The 20631-nt window shown below is 53.8% G+C and overlaps 1 protein-coding gene across 1 annotated transcript; it reads right to left on the bottom strand.

Moving 5' to 3' along the window:
• Nucleotides 1–7276: 7276 nt before the first annotated feature.
• On the bottom strand, nt 7277–19922 carry LOC141969776 (electroneutral sodium bicarbonate exchanger 1-like). The gene is given in 24 exon segments (XM_074925855.1): nt 7277–7414; nt 7823–7954; nt 8056–8229; nt 8764–8832; nt 9570–9821; nt 10364–10525; nt 10878–10991; nt 11628–11789; nt 12196–12301; nt 12403–12648; nt 13343–13476; nt 13614–13788; nt 14253–14344; nt 14523–14669; nt 15139–15226; nt 15599–15756; nt 15877–15965; nt 16068–16253; nt 16631–16791; nt 17005–17140; nt 17579–17713; nt 18052–18268; nt 19611–19694; nt 19797–19922. Coding segments are annotated over 24 exon segments (3483 nt in total).
• Nucleotides 19923–20631: the final 709 nt, after the last annotated feature.

The following is a 20631-nucleotide window of genomic DNA, read 5'->3' as shown; positions in this document are numbered from 1 at the left end:
GCTGATCCCGCCGGCGAGGGTTCCAGGAGGCGGCCATCTTCTTCGCTGGCATTCGTCTTCTTCGCTTCACTGCTTTCTCCAGACGGTCGGGGGGGGGGGGGGGAGGGGGGGGGGGTGTCAGGGACAGGGGCAGAGAGAGAGAGAGAGTCTTTTCTTCCCCCCTTTGATTCATACCCATTTTCCTTGGGTCCGTCCCCTAGGCCGACCCACAGACCTACGTATCCCATGTACGGGGAGGGGTCAGGTGTTTCATGGGGTGATGTCATCAGCATGATCATGCCAGTCTTCATTAGCATATTGAGGGGTGTTAACTTTAATATGCATTTTGTGGATAATGAAGCAAAGTTCATTCATCGGACACATGGCCCTTGAAATTTGCCCAGGTGCCCCAGGGCAGAGCTGTCCTGTCTCCACAGGGCTCTCTCCCCCAGCTGCATGGGGCAGCGTTATCAGCTCTGGCCTCCACAGAATGCACCCTGGGACTCAGAGTTTTGTCTTGCGAGTGTTTGAGGCATTTCTTCTATCAGCCTCAGCTTTTGCTTTCCCAGGTTGTTTGTCTTAGTTTCTCACAGGCCTGGTTTCTCGTCTCTCACACCCTGCACTGCTGAGGGGCGACCACTTTGATTCACATGCGAAGGCCTGAACTTCACAAGCCGAACGAACGATGTGTGTTCAAGATAGGGGAGGGGATGTGGCAGCCAGCTCTGGGTGAAGAAACCCTTTCCTGGGGCTCTGAAGCAACTTGCTGATGCCTTTACTGGCTAACGGCCGATACAACAGCAGAGGGTCCCAACTCCCATGCAGCTATTTTTAAAGAATTTGAACTCAGGCTCCCCCAACAAAGCATCCTGAGCTGATCTATGTGCACAGTCCATCAGGCTGTGCTCCTACACGAGCAGCTCAAGATGATGGTCTCACATCCAGCAGGCTACAGAGGAAGGGCTGAACACCACCGTCCTGCATCGATGAGCTCTAACTGCTGCATGAAGTGGGTTCTGCCCGTGTTTGTCCCATTTTTGCCTGTTCTCTGCCCTATCCACCCGTGCAGAAGATGTAACAGGCTGGACAGGAGGTGTGCAAATGCTCCAAGGGGTGCAACAGGTGACTTCGAAGATACACGAGACTTGCACAACTGCCAGACAGCAAGTTTCTGCCAAAACATCTGTAGTACCTTCAATGTCTGATCCCGCTCCTCTAGCTCATGTCCTTGTACCCGACTCCCAGCACATCCTACAGCTCCACACACAGGTGCATTATCACATCCTGCCTTTACAGATGAGAAAACTGAGTGATCCCACCAAATGACTTCAGTAACTTTATTTACCCACTCTTGTCTGGTTTTCCCAGATGCAGCTCGGCTAGATGAATCTGCTGTCTCCCAGCTTAACTCCCTGTCTGAAGCCCAACTTCTGCACGGACAGAAAGCTCAGGGCAGGCACTACCTCTCAGCAAACACACCACTCCTTGGTCAGGAGCCAAGACCTAGGCTGACTCTGTGCTCCCAGACCGACTGGATGAGTCCCCTGTCCTGTCTCAGTTTAAGCTTTTCAGGACAGGCATTTTTTTTACCCATATGTTCAGTGTCTGGTACAACAGCTGCGGTATCTGCGTTACAACGCTCACGAGGAGATCCTCGCAGAGTGGAGGTTATTGACACTGCACATCCATGAAACCTCAGTGCCACTTTGGATACAGAACACATTTATTCCTAGCAGATTCTGTTTCTCCCCTTTTAAAACAGCATTTAAATACCTCCCACTGGAGCCTGGCCGCCCTTCTCTCTAAAGAACAGGAAATAAACAACCCACTGCACAGAGGATAAGACAGTAGACCAACCTGTCAGTGCACCCCAGAAAATTACTGGGCTGAGAATTCCCGATGTAAAAACCACACGGCAGTATTGGAAACATGAAACAACATTTACTAGTTCTGACATCTTAAATTTGCAGGGAAAAAGCACCACCTAAAAACTAATACAACTAAGTGACCAAATACACCATGGAAAAGGAAGCTAAGACAGTCTCCAAACCTTTACAAAGCCTCCCTCTGTCAGCTTGTCAGGGCAAAGAAACGAAAACCAAGAATCTCTTTGGGAATATCTCTCAAAGCTCAGACAAAAAAGAAAGGGAGCTTCACATCCAGCGACCATGGATGCAGCATGTCCCACCTCCACCTTCCGTGGCTGTATTGGCCAAGCCCTGTCGTAGCCGTCCCTGGGAAGGATGGGCATGCAGGGGATTTGGAGGTGGCAGCAAGCCTCCTGGGCAGCAGCCAGTAAGGAGCAGGGCGACTCTGCCAAAAACTTGACTTGGAGTGTATTGTCTGGGCAGGACTGGCTGACTACCAGACTGGTTCACCCGGTTTAAGCTTTCCAAGCCGAAGCCCTAAGTCATCCACTGCAGAAGAGAGACGCTGTCTAAGGCCACCAGCTGGGAGCAGGACTGTGACCTCCAGGAGGGACAGAAGCAATCGGGAAACAAAACGACCCAGGGAGACTACAACATTTGCTTCCCCGTGAGAAGAAAAGGAGGAACACATAGTGCTCATTGCTCTCCCTTTGCTTGCCATGAGCCTGGATTGTCCCACCAACCTGAGGGAGACGGCTCAGCGACAAAGAACCGAGTGAAAGAACATTATAAAGAGAGATTTAACCGGCCCAGCAGGATTTAGAGCAAATTAAGCATTTCAGACTGCAACCAGACACCAGGAGGGGAAGGGCAGGGTTCAGATAAGGCAAATGAGAGCAACTGTGAGGAGCACCAGACAGGAAGAGCACTTGTGAAAGCCTCCCCAGAGAGGTAGGTGCCCTGTGACTATGGGAGCCTTGCTCCAGAGGCCTCTTAAGGATCGTCTCCTTCATCAGCACCAGCCTCTTCTTCCTAAACACCACTTGAGTTGGACATTTCATTTGTTTCTCCCATCCGCGGGTGAGTGCAGATGCCTCGACAGGAACAGGGACATCCCAGCCAGAGGAACCACAGCAGGGGAGGTGCTCACAGAGAGGCCCCACAGTCTCTCGTATCGAGCAGAGGTAGGCCAGGAGTGACACCCCGCAGGGAGGATAACAGAGGGGGCACACACGTTGGCGGGGGCACCTGTTTGGGACAGAATTGCTCCATCTCTAAGGCGACATCTCTAAGGGCTTCAGGAAGGGGTGTGGTGGACGGAGGAAGCAAGCAGTCGATTCAATGTGAATGACAGAGCAAGCTTCAACTTTATTGAAAGAAATCACATCTTATATAAGCACTAACTATAATTATGCATACTACTCACAAATCTATGGGATACATCTAAAAGGTTACATTACAATATCCCAACCCCTCGTGGCATTTCGAGTATGTCACAGCATCCTCCTTCTTCCGGCTTGTTTTTTTTTCCCCAAGTTGTTTGCCACAATAATCAAGGCCACTCTGTACCTCAGTTTCTCCCTTTGTTAGCATAACAGTCCTTTGTTAGCATAACTGTGCCCTGAATCTCCTTCCTTGTTAGCATAACTGTACCCTGGGTTTTTTCCTTTGTTTACCTCAGATGGCTGCAATCAGCTCCTGCACAGAGCCATGGCCTTGTTCTGCAAGCCATTCTCCAACAGTCAGGAGCTGTTCAGAGTCTTGGTCTCTGCCTGTCTGTCTGTTCTGGGCTTTCTTGCAACTCTCCCCTTTATCTTTTAGTTTCCCAGAAAATGGCAGGAGGGTCAGGGCGTGCAGGCATTAAGTCTTCCTTATCTGTTCTCGATTAATCATGAAGTGTCTGTTGCCAGTGTCCTTCCCCTGGGGATTGAGATGGCAATCCCAGTCCTTTCCTGTTAGAGGCTTTGTGTTTTAAGATGGAGAAAATGATGGAGTTGCAGTGAATTGAAACTGTAGGCTAGCAAATTGTTTTATCCATTGGAGTCAAACAGTAGCATTATGGATCTTTTCCCTTTCAGAGGAAGGAGCCACATCTCTTCTTGGAAACCGTCAAATCTATCAGAATGACAGAAGAAATGTACTATGGGTATTTCCCCTTTAAGCACTGAGCCTACTTTTTCTATGAAGAACTCTTTTTGAAAGCAGTTGTTTCTTACAGAACGTGTCGACAGTCCCCTGTGCACTCAGAAATGTACAGCAGATACTCGAGCATCAACTGAGCAGTATTGCTGCCCAGATTATGTCCTGTTCTGAGCAAACTTTTTTATAATTGAGACGTGATCTTTTCCCTGTTTTTGAAGCAGTGGTGTTGAAGGTTAAACTTTTAGAACAATGTAGCCATGCTTAGGTCAAGCAAGATGTCCTTTGTCTATGTTAAAGACACCAGCAGAACAGGTCGACAGCTGCCTTTGAGCCAGGACATCCCGGAGCCATTCGACCTTGAAGAGGGTACATTGCCAACTGGGCAAGCAAACTCAAGGTCCAGTGATCCTTCACTGAACTGCCCTCATTAGAATACTAAAAATCTTGCCTGTAGGTCAAGCAGACCCTTGGCCAGGTGAAGACCCTTCCCCTCAGCATGCGTAGAGTAGAAGTCTTGTGTCAGCAGTGTTATAATTGTATGTAAATTAGTAACCAGCCCTCCTAGAGAGGATAGGCTTGGGAAATTACTATCTCTGCAAGTTCTGTGTATAAATCTAGCAGGAAAAGCCTCGTTGGGGTGCTTGATTTGTGGGAAAGGGCCGAGCCCACAGGCCTGTGCAAGCCTAAAAAAAATAAGTGTGGGATTATTGACCTGTTGCCCAGCAGGCAATGAACCCGCTTTCTGGGCACCAGCACCAGCCCTGACAAACCGTCTCTTCCACTTCACGTTCCCACCTAGGGAAGCGTCGGGCAGATTAAAGCTACTCCCCAAGAGCTGCCCCCATGAACCCTCTTTCAAGATGAAAACGACCAGAATCTTACAGGAGCGTGAGTCTAGACCCACCCTTCTCTGCCCTTGCAAGTGTTTGGGTGCCCCTGGAGTGGGGCAGGGAGAGCGCCCCCCTCCTGCCCGGGCTCTCCGCTGGCAGCCCAGCCCAGCCCGCAGCTCCCATGTGTGTCCTGTGCTGCTGCTGCATACTGGCTGCGGGCACGGGTGGGGGGTGCAGGGGGTGCACGCCCGGGCGGCCTCGTCCAGCTGCCGATCCCCAGCGATGGAGATGGTGGCAGCAGCCACGGAGGTGCCCGCCAGGGCCGGCGCTGGCGGGGGGGGGGCTCTGCCCAGGAGGCAGCTCTCCAGGGCTGGCAAGGGAGTGCTGGGGTAGTGGGGACCGGGGGATGCCCCGGAATGTGCTGGGGAAGGCCCAGGGAGCTGCCCCCAGGCACCCCGGGGAGGGAGAGGGGCAGGCAGTGGGGTGGGGATGGGGGATGTCCCGGGGGTGTTGGGGTGGGGGCCGGGGGATGCACTGAGGACATGGAGGAGGGGGCTGGGGGTGAGCCCAGCAGACGCTGGAGGAAGTAGCGAGGACGCGCTGAGGGGGGGGCACTGGGAGGGACTGGGCGGTTCCTCCCCAGCGCACCCCAGCACGTCCCTTGGTCCCTGTCCCGGTGCGTCCCTGTGCTGTCATCGCTCCTAGGTGCTGGCCCCGCCTGGCCTCTGGCCCCGCAGCAGTGACGAGCTCCAGGCCACTGGTGGGGACACTCCTGGCCACCCTCCCCCTGTGCCAGCTGCCACCAGAGACAGGGACAGACCCCCACGCACATGGGTGTGCAGGGGCACAGGCCACCCCCATCATGGGACACACTGGGGATACAACCTGCCCTGGGGCTTTTTGGGATCCCCAAAGTGGGGCGCAGGCAGCCCCCAGCCCTGTTCCCAGCCCTGTCGCTGCATGGCCATGGGTCGCTACTGCCAGCGAGTGGCCAGGGGTCAGGAGACCACAGCTCCCAGCTGTGGGGCCGGGGGGAGCCCGGCAGCCTGGGGACCCCCGGAAAGGGCGGGGGGGATCACCCCCGCACGGCCCACAGCACATTAGAGACCCTACAGCAAGGTGCAGCATCAGCTGGTTTATCATCGGTGCCGTGTCCGTGGGTGCATCTCCATCGTCTGCCTCCTGCTCCCCCGGCGGGTCGGGCTCCTGCCTGACCCTGGGGGAGTTACACGGTGGGTTCATCCATGTCATCTCAGATATCAAATGTGCAAGGAGCCGCTGTCCCAATCCAATGTCAGGGGAGGTTTCGATACGATCCCAAGAGTGAGATTAAGACACAAACAAGGTCAAATGCCGTATACCCCAAATAGGTTTTTATTATTAAAAAAGTGAAGAGGGGTAGCGGTAGGACAGAATGGAAGGAAAAGGCAGAAATAAAGCAAGGATGCGGGATAGGGCTGCAAGAACAGTCACCGCCATGGATACCGCGGCATCCCTTTGGTCCTCAGCCTTCAGTTCTTTGGTGGTGGGTGCACACGGGTCTGGCTTCCATGGTGGATGCACAAAGAGCAAGGTTTTCAGCTGCCTTTTTTAGTTCATAGTACCAGCTGATCAGCATATCTGATCGCCCTTTTTTTTTCTCTGGTCCAACAGGTTTTGTTGCATCCAGCTTCAAGGGCAGGAACGTTTGCCTCTTATCCGTTCATCAGCCATGCATGCATGGAGCCTGGCCTACACAATGGAGCCACGAACAGCTACAGAATGGGGCCAGCTCAGCACAGCTCTTCCCCTTTGGAGCTTCTATGAAGAGTCCGGACAATGCAACTGCAAAGAAGTGGAGAGTGCATCCTTCAGTAGACGCCCGCTTCTCGGGGCAGCAGAGAATTTCGTTCAATTCACAGGCCGAAGCAGCTTCTCTTGGAGGTTTGCACAGATACAAGCAAGCTTTGAGACAGTCATATGACATTTCATTCTCTCACAGCCACCCTGCAAGAAGTATTTCACACAGCAATCTGTGAGGACAGGAACTTATGCCACCAAGCGCAGCAGCATGAGGCACAAGGGGGCCGGAGAACCAAAGCTCAGCGTAAGCACGGGAGGTTGTGCTGGCTGAGGAGTTTGGGGAGTCAAACCAGAGAGCTGCAGAGCAACAGCTCCAAGCAAAGGCTCTTGCTGGTGTTTGGCCCTGCAGTGGGCTCCTAAGCCACCGCTGCTAGGGATCGTGCCTGCAACTCCTCATTGTTAAGTGTGAGGATCTCCAGCCACTGTCAAGTCACTGATGAGGTCAGCTTTTGGGTCAAACGTGGTGAGCAGCCACTCTGCTTGGGGTCAGAGCCCTGCCATCACCTCCTTGCAGCCCTGCCCCTAAATTGGCATTTCCCACCAGGCTGACTGCTGCTTTCTGTGGGGTGCTCCATAAAGATACAAGGGGGGAAATCTCTGCCAAACCCCCTCCAACTAATCTTGCTGCGGGTCCTGGCTCTGGGTGGGGCTTTACCTGTCACTGCTCTGCTTTGGGGTAGCTGAGTCGCTGGTCTTCCCCAGTTTCAGCTGAACTGACTTTGTAGCAGCAGCTTCCAACATCTTCTGGGGCTCCTGGTATAAGAGGGACAAATCAAGTTCTCTGTCTTTGATCCAAGTGGAGGTAAACTAAACACCCAGCAAAAACAGTGCCTGCTGCCCTCTCCTGACTCTTGGCAGCTTTAGCTGTGAGTGCAGCAGGGTAAAGTCCTTTCACTCCAAACACTGGAGGTTAAAAACACCATTATGGGCGAAGCTTTCCATCTTTGTTATAAATAATTCGTTTTGAAGATTATACCTCCATTGAAGTGTTAAGCTCCCTCCTAATTTAGGAAGAAAGGTTGCACTGCGGGATCCAGGCTATTAGGATGTAGTTCTGCTGAGTCCTGACCTTCCCCCAGCATTTCAAGACAAGCTGTGATAGAAACAGGCGATCTCACAGCTCGAGGGCGATGTTCAGCCCCAGCACCCATCAAGTGTTACCTCTTCTCCTTCGGCTTCATTCTTGGCACTGTCCAACACCTTGCTTTTTGGCATAAGGTCATCCAGAAAACTGAGTTCTCGCTTCGAGAAGCAGAAATCCATCATCTTCCGGACAAAAATGAGAGCCAAATCCTTCACAAGTCAGAGGGAAGATGTGGTGAGGCCAGAGATGAGGCTACATCTCCCCCTAGTGCTGCAAACATCCCACTGCCCAGCGGCACTCTGGCTCTTACCATCACGGGGAAGATGACGGCGGCACGGGACACCTTGATGGCCCAGAGCAGGATGAGGCAGATCAGCTGGATCATGGTGAAGAGATGCACCTTTCTCAAGGGGACGTGCCGCAGGTAGAGGAAATCCGGCTGGTGTTTCGCCGGCATCCAGAACAGCTTCAGGCGGTCAAAGAACTGCAAAATAAAAGCAATTAGTGGCCATCTTGGGACTGCAGGAAGTTTCTGGCCCTGTTGAGACATGTTGGGAGTTTTCAGGACTTCATGTGCAATGAGAAATCCTGGATCCCACTGTGTTCCTCCTGGGAGCAGCACTCATTTTCCCTTCACTCCCTCTATAAAGCAGCTTGCCCATGAGGGCTGCCCACCAAGCTGCCGTTATTCCATGCTGGTCTATTAACAGCCTTTGTGGCCCACTGAATCCCCCAGCAAGGATTTCCACCAGTGGGAGAAACCATCTTCCCTTTGCACTGAATTCCCCCATTTTCACAGAACCAAACACCAACCTGCTCTAAACTGTGTAACGGAGAGCGCTGAACCCGCCTGCTCCGCCCAGCCCTCTATACCTGCCGTGCATCCACCAATCTTCCCCTTACACAAAACATTGTCATAGCTCGCTTTTGGAGAGGTTTTTTCCCACGCTGCCACTTTTTTCCTGCTTCTACGGAGGTGAAATACCAGGGAGCCGACACGCTGCACAAGAGTCCGTACCTGAATGCCTCCGAGCGACGACACGCCCATGTAGAGAAAGACGCCATAAAGCACCGGCATTGGTATAAACTGAAACCAGAGAATGCACTCATTTGGGGGGTTAAATTGCATTTTCAGTATTACCCCTCTCTTCTACAGGCACTGCCTAAAATTGCCTAAAGCTTTCCACTTCCCACAGGGTAAGAGGTGTGTCAGATTCTCCCCATCAGAGATTCTGTGCGTGCGAGTAAGCTAATGCTCTGCTGAGGCTGAACTTTGGAGTTCTTTCATGAGAATAATCCTCTTTTTCAGAAAGGTTGGAGGAAAAGAGGTGACCTCACCGAATGCCATGTTCTGTTTCTACATATTCTTGTGGCACCATGCAAAAGTGACGTGCCTGCTTTCAGCCTAGAGAGGAGACCACTTTGTGTGAGGAAGCCCATGGGGACGATGTCAGTTGTTCAGCTACTGGGAACGGCAGTTCTGGGGCATCGGGAGCAGCAAACTGCAACCAGTGAAGTGCTGCCTGTTTGAAAGACAGCAGATGTCCTGCTCTGAATACCCTTAGCTGCAACCCATAAACACGGGTGGGCCTGAAAGATGCCTGAAAGTTAAAGCCGCTGCGTTGCTCGCTTGCCTCGAGCACAGCAAACGGGACTCTGCAGGCCTGGAAAGCGACCAAGGCTGGTTCCCACTGTGGTCAAGCCCCAGGGTCTGGGATCACCTCCTCCTCCGCTCCACAACCGCTCAGCCCTGCAGAGAGGGGACTACTTGTGCATAACCCCAAAAAGCTCACGGTGGTTGGGTGTTTTGCATTTTCCTCTCACCTTTAACAGAGACGTGAAGAAGACGGAGCAGCCCATGAGCACAAAGATCATCAAGCCAGTGACTCTCTGCTCTCGTATTCCCAGAAACTGGGGTTGTTCTCCTGGAGCTGAGCACTTGGACTCTACTTTGAGGCTGCTCACGTGGGTGAGGGACAGGACGGTCGCAGCCACAAACCAGGGCAGCCCCATCACGGAGCAGACCCCGAGCATCACGGCCACGATGAGAAGGTCCAGGTGGTACCCGCATCCTTTCTGCAGGGAGCAAAACATGAGATCCAGCATCCCGCAGCACAAGAGCAAGGACAACATCACAAGTCAGGCTCAAACCCTACTTGAGCACAAGCCAACTTCTTGAAAATTTAAAACGAGAATTGGAAAAGACTAAGGACGTCGCCAGCCTCTGCGCAAAATCTGGCAGGAGTTCAGACTAAGTGGATTTGGAGAGACTGTTTTTTTTCGTTCGTAAATTTCCACCACTTGCAAGTAAGATGTGACTCTCAGTTACCCCTGGCAGCACATCAGAACAATTCGTTCCCCCAGCTGCTGCTGACATTTAAAATCAGAAACGTGCTTCTATATTGCTCTAACATTACTTTGGGCCTCCAAAAGATCGCTTATCTGAACTCCCCTGTCATTCTCTCCCTGTGTCATCGTGAGTTCAGGAGAGCATCCTGCCCCGCAGCCTGACGTTGTCCCAAAGCAAGGCCTTCACAAAGCATTTGGTATAGGAGCTTCTCCCTGTCCCTGCAGCCCGGAGTGGGCTGGGGGTGGGGTCATCTCTTGCAGCCCCGTACCTTCAGCCTGTGCTCCTTCCTGTTCACAATAACAGCAGTGATCTGCTGGTCCATGAAGATCAAGATGGTGCAGAGCAGAGCTGGGATGAGCGCAGCCAACACCGTCCACCAAGGGTTGGGTCCAATGGGGTTGATGAACCACCCGCGGTCGTCTCTGGTAGGCTGCAACAAAGCTCACACCTCAGCATTGTCCCCCAGCCCAGCCCCTTCACTGGCTTTGATTTTCCCTCCCTGCCTGTGTCAGAGCATCTCCCAGCCCTGGCTTCATGTGGCCCTCTCCCGTGGGGTTCAGAGCACCAGTGTCCTCTGTGCAAGCATCTACAGATACTTCTCCTGTAGGTATCTAGTTTGGGGCTGCCTTCTCATTTCCAGAAGGAAACGATGCGTTCAGAGGTGGAAGAAGAGACGGTCACAGCACCAGCACCTCCTCCAGACTCAGACCTGCCCTGCCCTGACATCCCCTTGGGGCATCCCCAAGAGCTGAAACCAGCTCCAAGCCAAACCCTCCCGTTACCTTGAACATATGGGGGACGTGGAGCTTCGGGGATGGGATCCCAAGCGCAAAGTCCATGAGCACCATGATGACGATGGTGAGGAAAACAGCAAAGTCACTTACTGTGGACCGTACCTGGGGCAAGAAACCAGAGCTGAGAGGGGCATCGCAAACGGGGCCCTAACATGAGGTGGAAGAGTTGGGGACATCAACAACGTGAAGGCTGGTTAACACACACCCCCGCCCCCTGCCCTGCAGACACGCAGCAAGATCCCTTGGTTAGGTGCTGCCGTTGTGTTTGTCCCTGGGAGATCTGGTGCTTAATTGGGTGGAAAAGGGTTGTTTGAATTCAGACCTTTAAAAAAATTAATTAAGAAATAAGGGAATAGATGTCTGCCACTACAGCCACGCTCACCGCTAAAATGGGAGTAAGGCACCGAGGCACCATTTGTTCCTCGTTTGAACCAACTTTCCCCTTGAGCACATGACGCCCAGAAGGTGGGAAAAAAACCCAACACTTTGGAAGACATGATTTCCCACTGCCTGAGCAAAAAATTGCTCCGGGGAAGGTCATGAGGCAGGTGGGAAACACTACAATGGCTTTGCACTGATGAAAATGAGTGAGGGACGTGGCAGCTGATGGAGAGCTCGGTCTCCAAGGTCAGTGTTTCCCAGCTTGACCAAATGGTGGCAAACACTGCTCAGTGCTCCAGGAAAGCCATTTTGGGAAATGAGCGTGGAGACTGCGGCAGGCCACCATTTTCTGCTTACTCTGGTTGAGAAGTAACGGCTGGTTTTAAACTTCTTCAAGAAGCTTGACAGCGCAAAGGTGGAGAAGAAGAGGATGCAGCACCAGAAGAGGACATTGGGTGCGTAGGGGCCGTTGTGTCCACAGGCAGGTCCTTGAAACTCTCCATGCAAGTACCGACATTCCTGGAGCAACAGAGCATCAGGACACAAAGGCAGTGCACGTGCGGCAAGGAAACTCGGGATAACAAGCGGGATTTGAGGATCACGGTCAGAGGTCCTGTGACTACTGCTGCTGCTGCTGGAGATTTATAGTTAATGAGCAGCAGCAGCTGAACGAGTGACACAGGGAACTGCAGAGAGGAGAGCGGAGAGATGGGAGGTGATAGGACACCATAACACAGAGCCAGGGCACATCCTCCCCCAGAACGGCAGGTAGCCGTGGCTGAAGAAGACACCAGAGGGGAAGGAAACGCTGGAAACTCTTGGGGATAGAGAAAGAGGGAACGGGGAAGGAGGTCTAAGAGAGCCATGGCAGGAAAGGGTAAGAGACAAATCGTCCCTTCCCCCAGCAGTGGCTCAGGGCACTTACAGTCACCGTGAGGTTTTCCCAGGCGATGCCAGACACAGTGATGTTGTTGCTCTCCCAGAAGCGCAGGGTTTCATTGCTGGGATGGGCCGGTGCCTCACACTTACAGCTGGGACGAGATAGGCCAAGAGAGGGGTCAGGGGAAGGCGGTGAAGGTGCAGCCCTGAGCTCCTGCCAAGGCACAGCCGTGTTTTAGGAGGAAAAACCCACTAGTAGGTGGTGAGCAAGTCGAGCTTGCTGTGCATGTGCACAGGGTAGATCTCCCACAGGTGACTCAGCTTCTCCAGAGCCTCGTAGATGAAGATGAGGCAGATGAGGGAGGCGAAGACTTCTTCAGTGAAGCGGGTGATGTAGCACACCAGAGAGCTGGCATCGGTGGCCACCAGCGCTATGGAGAAGAAGGCGGTCCACAGCCCGATGCACGCCCGCAGAGAGAGATAGGAGAGCGCGTGTTCCCTGGGAAATCAAAATGACACAAGTGTGGGAAGGGCAGCACGAGGCTCCGAGCCAGGCCTTCCCGCAAAGGGGAAAGCAGTGTAGGAGCCCGTCAAGGCTGTGGAGGGTACATGCAGTTTCCACATACTACCACAGACAGCCTCGGGGCTGTGGTGCAGGGTGGGGGGCTGCAGGAGCAGAGGCCAGTTATTTCATTATCATCGTTTAGCAGTTATCTAATTGAGGCTAATTGCAGCTGGTGTGCAAGATGGTGTTCTCCCCCATCACCCTGATGGCCAAATACAGAAAAACTATTTGGATATTTGGGAAAAATGCCTTTCGTCTCCCAGCAAAATCCGGGGTAAAAAGTGCCCGCTTTTGTACTTGGAGAAAAGCAAGTCTTCCCTCCTTCCCAGACCAGACTGATTTGTCTCATCTTCCTTGTGCAGCCCATCTTGGGCCTCCATATTCTTGTGGCTTCTCCTCCTGCTGCTGCTGTACTTCAGTCCTAGAAACCCCAAACTCCCCATCCGTCCTTCAGAGGCCGAGGGGTCTTGCGCCATCACATACTAAAGCAGCAGCAGCGGGCAATGTCTTGGACACAGAAGACAAATCTAACAACTACCACCAAAAAAACAGAAGAAAAACATCTTTTCTCCATCACTGCTGCCTTCTGAAGGCTCTGGCAGCACCCAGTCGCGGCAGGCAGCCTTACTTGCAGAATTTGTAGAGGATCTTCTCAAAGACAAGGACGGGTCCGGTGCTGCCGAGGATGGTGAGGGGTTGGCCGGCAAAGAGGGAAAACACCACGCCGGTCATGGATGCGCCCAGCAGCGACTCCATGGCACTCTGTCCGGGGAAAAGAGGCAGCAGTCAGGAAATAAATCATGAGGGAAAAACCCAAAACCAGAGCAAATTCACTGGAGCGAGGACTTTTGCACGAGTGTTACCCTCCCCCGTGCCACCCAACAGAGATTGGTGCTCACGATGTGGCCGTCGGTCGCCTCCCCCAGCAGCCCCCCGAAGGTGATGACGGGGGACATGCAGGCACAGTAGAGGAAGAGGAAGGACGCCAGACACTGCAGCCTCAGTCCGTCCCGAAAGTCGCTCAAGAACCACGGGGCTTTCCTCTTCACATCCCGGATCAAGCCTCCAAAGAGCCTGGAGGAAAGGACAATAAAAATATAGACTGTTCTCGTGGAAGAACACACGGGAGTTTTGCTCTGCTGCAGAAGGGCCCTCACAAGCGCTGCTCCACAGAAACACTTGCCTCCTCCCATTTCATACCCAGTAGAAACAGGCCCTCAAACACACCCCTCCGACCAAAAGAAAAAGGACCCAACCTGAGAGCCTCTCCCCTCTTACTGCAACAGTCCCTTGCTTTGGGAAGCAGCAGAGGCACTTACACATCTGCTTCCACCCCAGATCAGGAAAACCTGTGAGCAGTGATGCTGTGGCTGAGCCCAGCTGCCCAGATCTCCCACCTGCCCAGCCCAGGGGACCAAGCCGGTATCGTGGAGCACCTTCACTCAGCCAACTCATCCCAGGAACCTTCTAGAAGGGAAGCTGCCTGCTCAGATTTGAGAGGCAAACAGAAAAAAATCCCAAACTGTAAAAGCTCACACCTTCCCGTTCGCTCCAGTTCATGACCGCTGTGTTTCTCCGGCTTGCTGTGAGAAGCACTGTCATCGGGAGCTCCTGGCATCTTCCTTTTTTGCTGTTGAAATGGGAGCAGGATAAAGGGATGGATTTGCAAGTGCTGGCTTGCCTTGCTTCTGCTCTGGGAATGTGACTGTGTCAAACTGGACCCTGGGAATTTGGGCCCTGAGCAGCATCCCCAGCCAGGCTGCCGTCCTGCCCGGACCCCTCGTGCCTCCCTGCACCGCAGCACCCACCTGCGAAGGGACGTTCTTCGGGGGCTCGATTCGGATCGACGGATCCCACTCTCCTGGTGGCAAGACCGTGACCTGATCCAGGAACTCGTCGATGCCGGCCACGAGGTCATCCCGGTTCTGGGCTTTATAAGCCACATCGTGGAAAACCTGCCGACAGGAGACAACCTGATGAGAGGACAACCCATCCCGGACAGCCTGAGCAGAGCAATAAGCTCATGGCTAAATGCAAGATCATTTTCCCCTGAAAATGGCAGGGAATGTTCCCCCAAAAGGAAAAATCTGTGCATCCCGGTATCTGCACGAGTCCCTGTCCCCCATGGCACACCACAGCCTTTTCCTTCCAGAGCAAGGCAAGGTTTCCTGGCCCTCGCGATGCCAGCACTGGGGACGGCGTGCTGGGGACCCCCAGGGAGAAGGACGAGGTGCAGGATGCACCCCGGCTGGGATTTCAGCCTCCAGCTAATGTGCGTGTTTGCTTTGGGCTGAGAACGAGGGGTGGGCTAGTTGGAGAGCTGCGGGCAGCTGGGACAGCAAATCCTCTTCCTCACTACTATAGAGACAGGGAGAGGAGAAGAAAGACAAAAGTGACCCAGAGATCTCTCTTATCTCATCACACCTCATCCGTCATGAGCGTAGCCATGGACCTGCCGATCTCATGGTACTGATGGCCTTTTCCTTCTGGTCCGAGCAAAACAAACAGGAACCTGGGCAAGAACAACAACATGAGAGAGACGAACGTGCCCTTGCTCAAAGGGCACCCAAGAAAATCCCTGGGAGCTCCCAGCCCAGAGCACAGTTTGAGAGGGAACTCATAGGCTCACCGACTCTGTGGTGAATTTGAAATTCACCAAAACCAATCCCAAATCTCACTTTTGGGCCAACTGTCATTAAAATTGGCCAGTGGGTTTAAAAGATACAGCAGGGAAGGGAGAAACAATGGTGAGGGAGATGTGCAGGGGAGAAACGTGCTTGCTCCCGCTGGCCTCGTTCCCTTGGGACACCGAACTGATGCATGCAGTCTGATGTTGTTTTGCTGGGGTTTTTTTACATAAAATTTCTGTGCTTCTCATTCAGACCTTGTCCGGATGGGAACTTCTGTCATGCCGGAGAGGAGGACAGCCGGGGTCAGGCGGACAAATGCCACGATGGGCTGCTGAAGGAAATCCAGCTCTCCTACGAGCACGTTGGACACTTCAGCGCCAGCAGGAATTTTCTTCAGGAAGCGCAGCTCCGCCTGGGCACAACAAGCAGTTTTCAGGCAATTACCCCAAAAACAAAGACCACAGAACTCTGCAGCCAAGTTTGCAAGAGCAAATCTGGCGCCAAAAGCATAAGAAAGCTACAAGTGTCTCACCTTGCTTAAACCCATTGTGCCGGTCTCTTGGTTCACCCCATTTTTAGCTTCTGCAGCTGTGGCAGAAGGAAGAGGGGTGAGTGTTTGGGCTGGTAAGAAAAACAGTCAGAAAGACAGACACAGCGCAACCGGGATGCTTCCCCTTTGCCAGGCACAGTCTAACGGGGCCGAAGCCCTGCAGGAACCCTCACCTGTCTTGTCGAGGACATGCCGGTCTAGTGGCTTCTTGCTCTCAGCAGGAAAGAAGTGGACAGTGTCAAAAAGCTTGTTTCCTTTGTTCTCCTGATGGTGATGCTTCTTCATCAGAACTTCTCGAACCTTTGCCCGCACGTGCTTGTCAAACTCTGTGGACTGTTCTTGCTGGCACAGGATTGTGTCTGGGGACGGCAAAGGGAAATGAAGCTGTCAGAGCAGAAACCCCCACAAGTCCTGAACCCTGAAGCCCCCGGGGAGGCCCATGCCACGCAGGATACCCTAACGCGGGCTCAGCCTTGCTTAGCAAGACGTTTTAACACAGTTCAGCCTTTGCTGCCACAGCAAGAATTTTCTTTTGCAAAAAAACATCATCGAAGTGCTTATTCAAATATCACTCCACTAAGGTAATTATTTCCCATCCTAAATAATGCAATTCTCTTGCCCCGTCTGGCCATTCTGTCTGACTCTACACAGTGAACCAACTTATAAGCAATCTACAGCACAGACTTTGCCAGAGTTTCCTTGGCCGATCGACTGCAACTCGCCGCGCCCACGGTACCTGCGATCTCTTCGATGCTGTTGGCACAAATGTCCAGCAGCACTGTGCCGCTGAGGATGTAGCTCCTCAGTGCAAAGAGGCTCTGCAAGGACACTGTGCCCACGTAGGGCTTGCTCCAGCGCTCGCCGCCATCCTCCACGTCCTCCTCAAACTTCAGCCACCTGCAGACATTGGGCACCGTCAGCCCCATTGCAAGAAAACAGCCCCAGCCCTGCAGCCCCCGGGATCGAGCTGTGGGGTGCCGAGAGCAGAAGGCTCCTCACAGCAGCACCTGCAGCTGCCAAGCCTCGCCTCTCGCAGAGCAATAGGCAGAGCCCACGGGCGCTGTCAGCATGGGGACTCCTCTCCTACCGCAGCCGGCAGCAGAGACTTACCTTGCTGTTTCCTTCCACTCGGCACCCTCACCCTCTTTCGTGCAGATCTCGTCCAGCTCGGTGAACAAGTCATGGGGGACGTGCTGCTTGTCCTCCTTGGTCCCCAGGATGAACTGCACCCGCTGGGACGGGGTGTCTGGGGGCAGAAGACAAAGTCCCGTCCCGTTACCGCGCTTGAATTTGGCGCATCATGTTCATGTGCAAAGTGAGCATCGGATCAGCACCAGTTCAGCCACAAATATTGGGCTGGGCCCTCTCCCCTGGCTCTGGACAGGCTTGCACAGAGCCTCGGAGAAGGAGAAGCATCGATTCCACCTCTGCATAGGGATGGGCGTCTTTCCTTCCCCATATTTCCATTCTTAAAGCCAGGATCCCTCTACGGAAGGTGACCCTAATTCCATTATGCATTTAACTGCCTTAGAGAGAAAAAATCTGAGAAAAGTTTGGAAAAAGGGGGTCTTGCTAAATAATGCCCCTTTCCCTCGGAAGAACAGCAAGTCACTCCAGCTAGCCACATGGACCCCAGCGCCCATGTAGCCCTGAGGAGTTTAGTGAAGGCTGCGGTGGGACTCACAGTGGTAGCCTGGCTCCGTCGGGGAAGAGTCCTTCTCCCGCTCCCGTTTCCGATGCTTCTGGCTGTGGGGTCGGTGACGCCGGTGGCTCTGCCTCACCAGCGGCATCCACACGCCCACAGGCAGGGTCCGGTGGCCTGAGAAAAAGCAGCATTTGCAGCGCTCTCACTATCGTGGGATGGTTGATGCAGACACCACAGTCAGATCAGTGCAGCTATCCCAGGAGGAAGCACCAACTTCTCTTAATTTTGTGATTTTTCACTGGATCCCTGAATGTCACAGGCCTGCCCTATCAAGGTTTATTTTACCCGAGCTTTGCAACAACTGAGCAACAAGCAATGGCTCTGGGTCATTTAAAACTCACACCATGGCCTCTGCAGGGGCTTTTTTCCCTTTGTTAAAAAAGCCATAATATAAACTCTGTGAAAAGAACTGTGCTGTTTTGTTCAGAAGCACAGCACTTGCAGAGACTCACCTTCCAAATCCTCCCTCTCATAGTGAATATTGACAATGTTGCTCACTCTTCCCCGGTCAATCATTGCCTCCTCGTCGTGTCTCTGGATGGCAATGAGAAGAAGGTATGAGTTGGGGCTGGGTGTGTAGAGCTCCCTTACATCCTCCCACCCATCATCCACCCCTGCCTCCACGCAAGTCCACGAGGCCTCTGCGTGCCTCCTCCTCCAGACGCAGCCCTAAAAACACGGACGAGTAGGAGCCTTTTTTCCCATACCCAAATAAAACAGCTCATAACATCACCTATACTGTACACAAGGTGAGTCGGGAAGGATTTACTACAGGGAGAGAGAGCTGAGGGTTTCAGACCAGAAAAACAAAGCTCCTGCTTCCTTCTTGTCATTCCTATCTGGAAACAAACAAAGAGGATTTCCAGACTGGGGTAAAAAAACCCCAAACCCTGCACTTTTTATCACAGCAAGTTTCAGTCTCCAAACGCGATACCTGCGGGACTCACTAGCTGGCCCTTGGCCACAGGACATGGCCACCAACAACCTCCAAAGGCCCTCAAGAGCCTGCAAGGGCAAAGCTTCGTCTTCAGCCCTACGAAGCTCCAGCTTCCCTTGGTGCCAGGGTGCTTCCCACCAAACACACCGATTTTCTCCTTGCAAAAGCCAAGGGCTGAGAGCTGACGCCCTCTTCACCTGAAGTACCACTGCTGGTGCTGCATGAAGAGCCGCTTTGCCTTAAAAGCCAAAGGAGAATTACAGGGGCAAACAGAAATAAATCCTTTGGCTTCTCTTTTCCCCTCGCACTGGGGCTGGGGAAGGGCATTGCCAGGATTTTCGTGTTCAAAGAAGGAAAATCCCAGCCACTGCATCTCACCCTCAGGACACAGCTGCAACTTTGAAAGGGCCTCCGGGAAGCACTTGGTGGCACCAGTTAACCTGATGGGCAACAGGAGTAAATGCTCCTGTCTGGAGATGAGTTTGCTGGTCCCTGAGTACTAATTTCAGAGCCAACTTGTTGCTACCTCCCTGCCAGCTCCTGGGACTTGCCCGTGTTACCCAGCACCTGGATTATCGTGCGCCTGTGGCTTTCCTGCCCTCTCTCTCACGACAGCCCCCACCACCCTCCGTCCCTTCCGAGCAACGCATCCTGCTCCCCTCTGGATTTGTCAAGAAAAACCCAAACCCCAACCTCGGAAAAATCACAGGATGAAAGGGCTTAATAAAATTGCTTGAAATCGCAATTTACATAAAATAGCAATTTATCTAAAATCACAAGCGCAAGCACGTTACGTGGGTTGTTTCGGAATGGGCAGAAACGGAGCGATTTGGGAGTCGCCGCTTTCAAACGCCCTGCGGGCAACACGGGGAAAGTCTCCTTCTCTCTTAGAAACCACTTTTCCTCGGTGCTCCACCCGGTGACACTAAACCTGCCCCAGGAGCCCTCCCTGGGCAAAGCATCTGCCCGTGCCCGTCCTCCTGCGCGCTGGGGAAACGGCAGTGGGACTTCGGGAGGAGTTTTCCCCCTGGCTGGGGGATGCTCAGCCCCTCGGCAGAGCCCCGGCTGTGGTACCTGTAACTCTTCCAGAAGGGACATGTTGTAGCCCCCACTCGGGTTCATCCTCACGTCGGTCACCAGTTTTGGGGTCAGTCGACCCTCCAGAGCAATCAGGGGTCAGATTCCCCCAGGACACCAGTGCAGCTCTCAGCGAGTGGAGCTCAAGTGGCCCCCAGTGCGCCCCAGCAACAGAGCCCCCACTGTGGCCATTGTGACCTCATCAGCTGTGGGGCGGAGCCTGGACTGAAGCCGTGACTTGGCCTGGCTCTCGCTGCCCGAGGAGCTGCTCAGCCCCGGCTGCAGCATCCCCAAGACCGACGACGCCATCCTGGCCCTGGAGGACTTTGGGACGGGGCTGGAGGCCCAGGAGCCGTGGGGGGATGTGGGGATGGAGCCGCCCCCGTCCCAGCCGGCCGTGCCAGAGAAACAGGGCTGGAAGCGGGGGCAGAGCACCCTGTCACCACCCCGCAGCAAGTGCAGGGTGATGGCAGCCAGCCCGGGGGGGCCAGGGGGGACTAGAGACTGATGTGGGGAGCGGGGCGGTGGGTGACAAGGGTGGGGCATTTGGGGGGTGCAGGAGGAGGGTGGTGTATTGGGGGGGGGGCTATGTTATTGTATTTGAGGAGTGGGGGAGGCGGGTGGGGTGTTTGCGGGATGGGTGGGGATGTTGGTGTATTTGGGTGGGAGGGAGGGTTTAGAATAGTTTTGATGGGACGTTCTCTGATGTTTATTGCCATTAAAATCTGTTTTCCTCAAAATCTCTCTGTGCCTGTGTGGGAGGGGGAGGCAGCACAGGGGGCACCGGGAAACGGCACCCAACAGTGCAACAGCCCTGCTGAGCCCCAAATCAGAGCCGGCGAGTCCCGAAGGGCACCAAGCCCCCCCAGGGCTGAGTCACCACTAGCGGGGCAGGCAATGGCGGGTGGGGGCGACACCCCGGCCCCTTCCCCAGGGCAAGCAGCCGTTTGGCGGTGCACTCAGGACAGACGGCTCCCTGCAGGACTCATGGACACGGCTCCACGCAGAGAGCAGCACG

Source organism: Athene noctua, chromosome 24 (genome assembly GCF_965140245.1).
Source record: "Athene noctua chromosome 24, bAthNoc1.hap1.1, whole genome shotgun sequence".
Lineage (NCBI taxonomy): Eukaryota > Metazoa > Chordata > Aves > Strigiformes > Strigidae > Athene > Athene noctua.
Note: the sequence above shows the minus strand (reverse complement) of the source record. Positions and strands in the feature narration are given on the sequence as shown.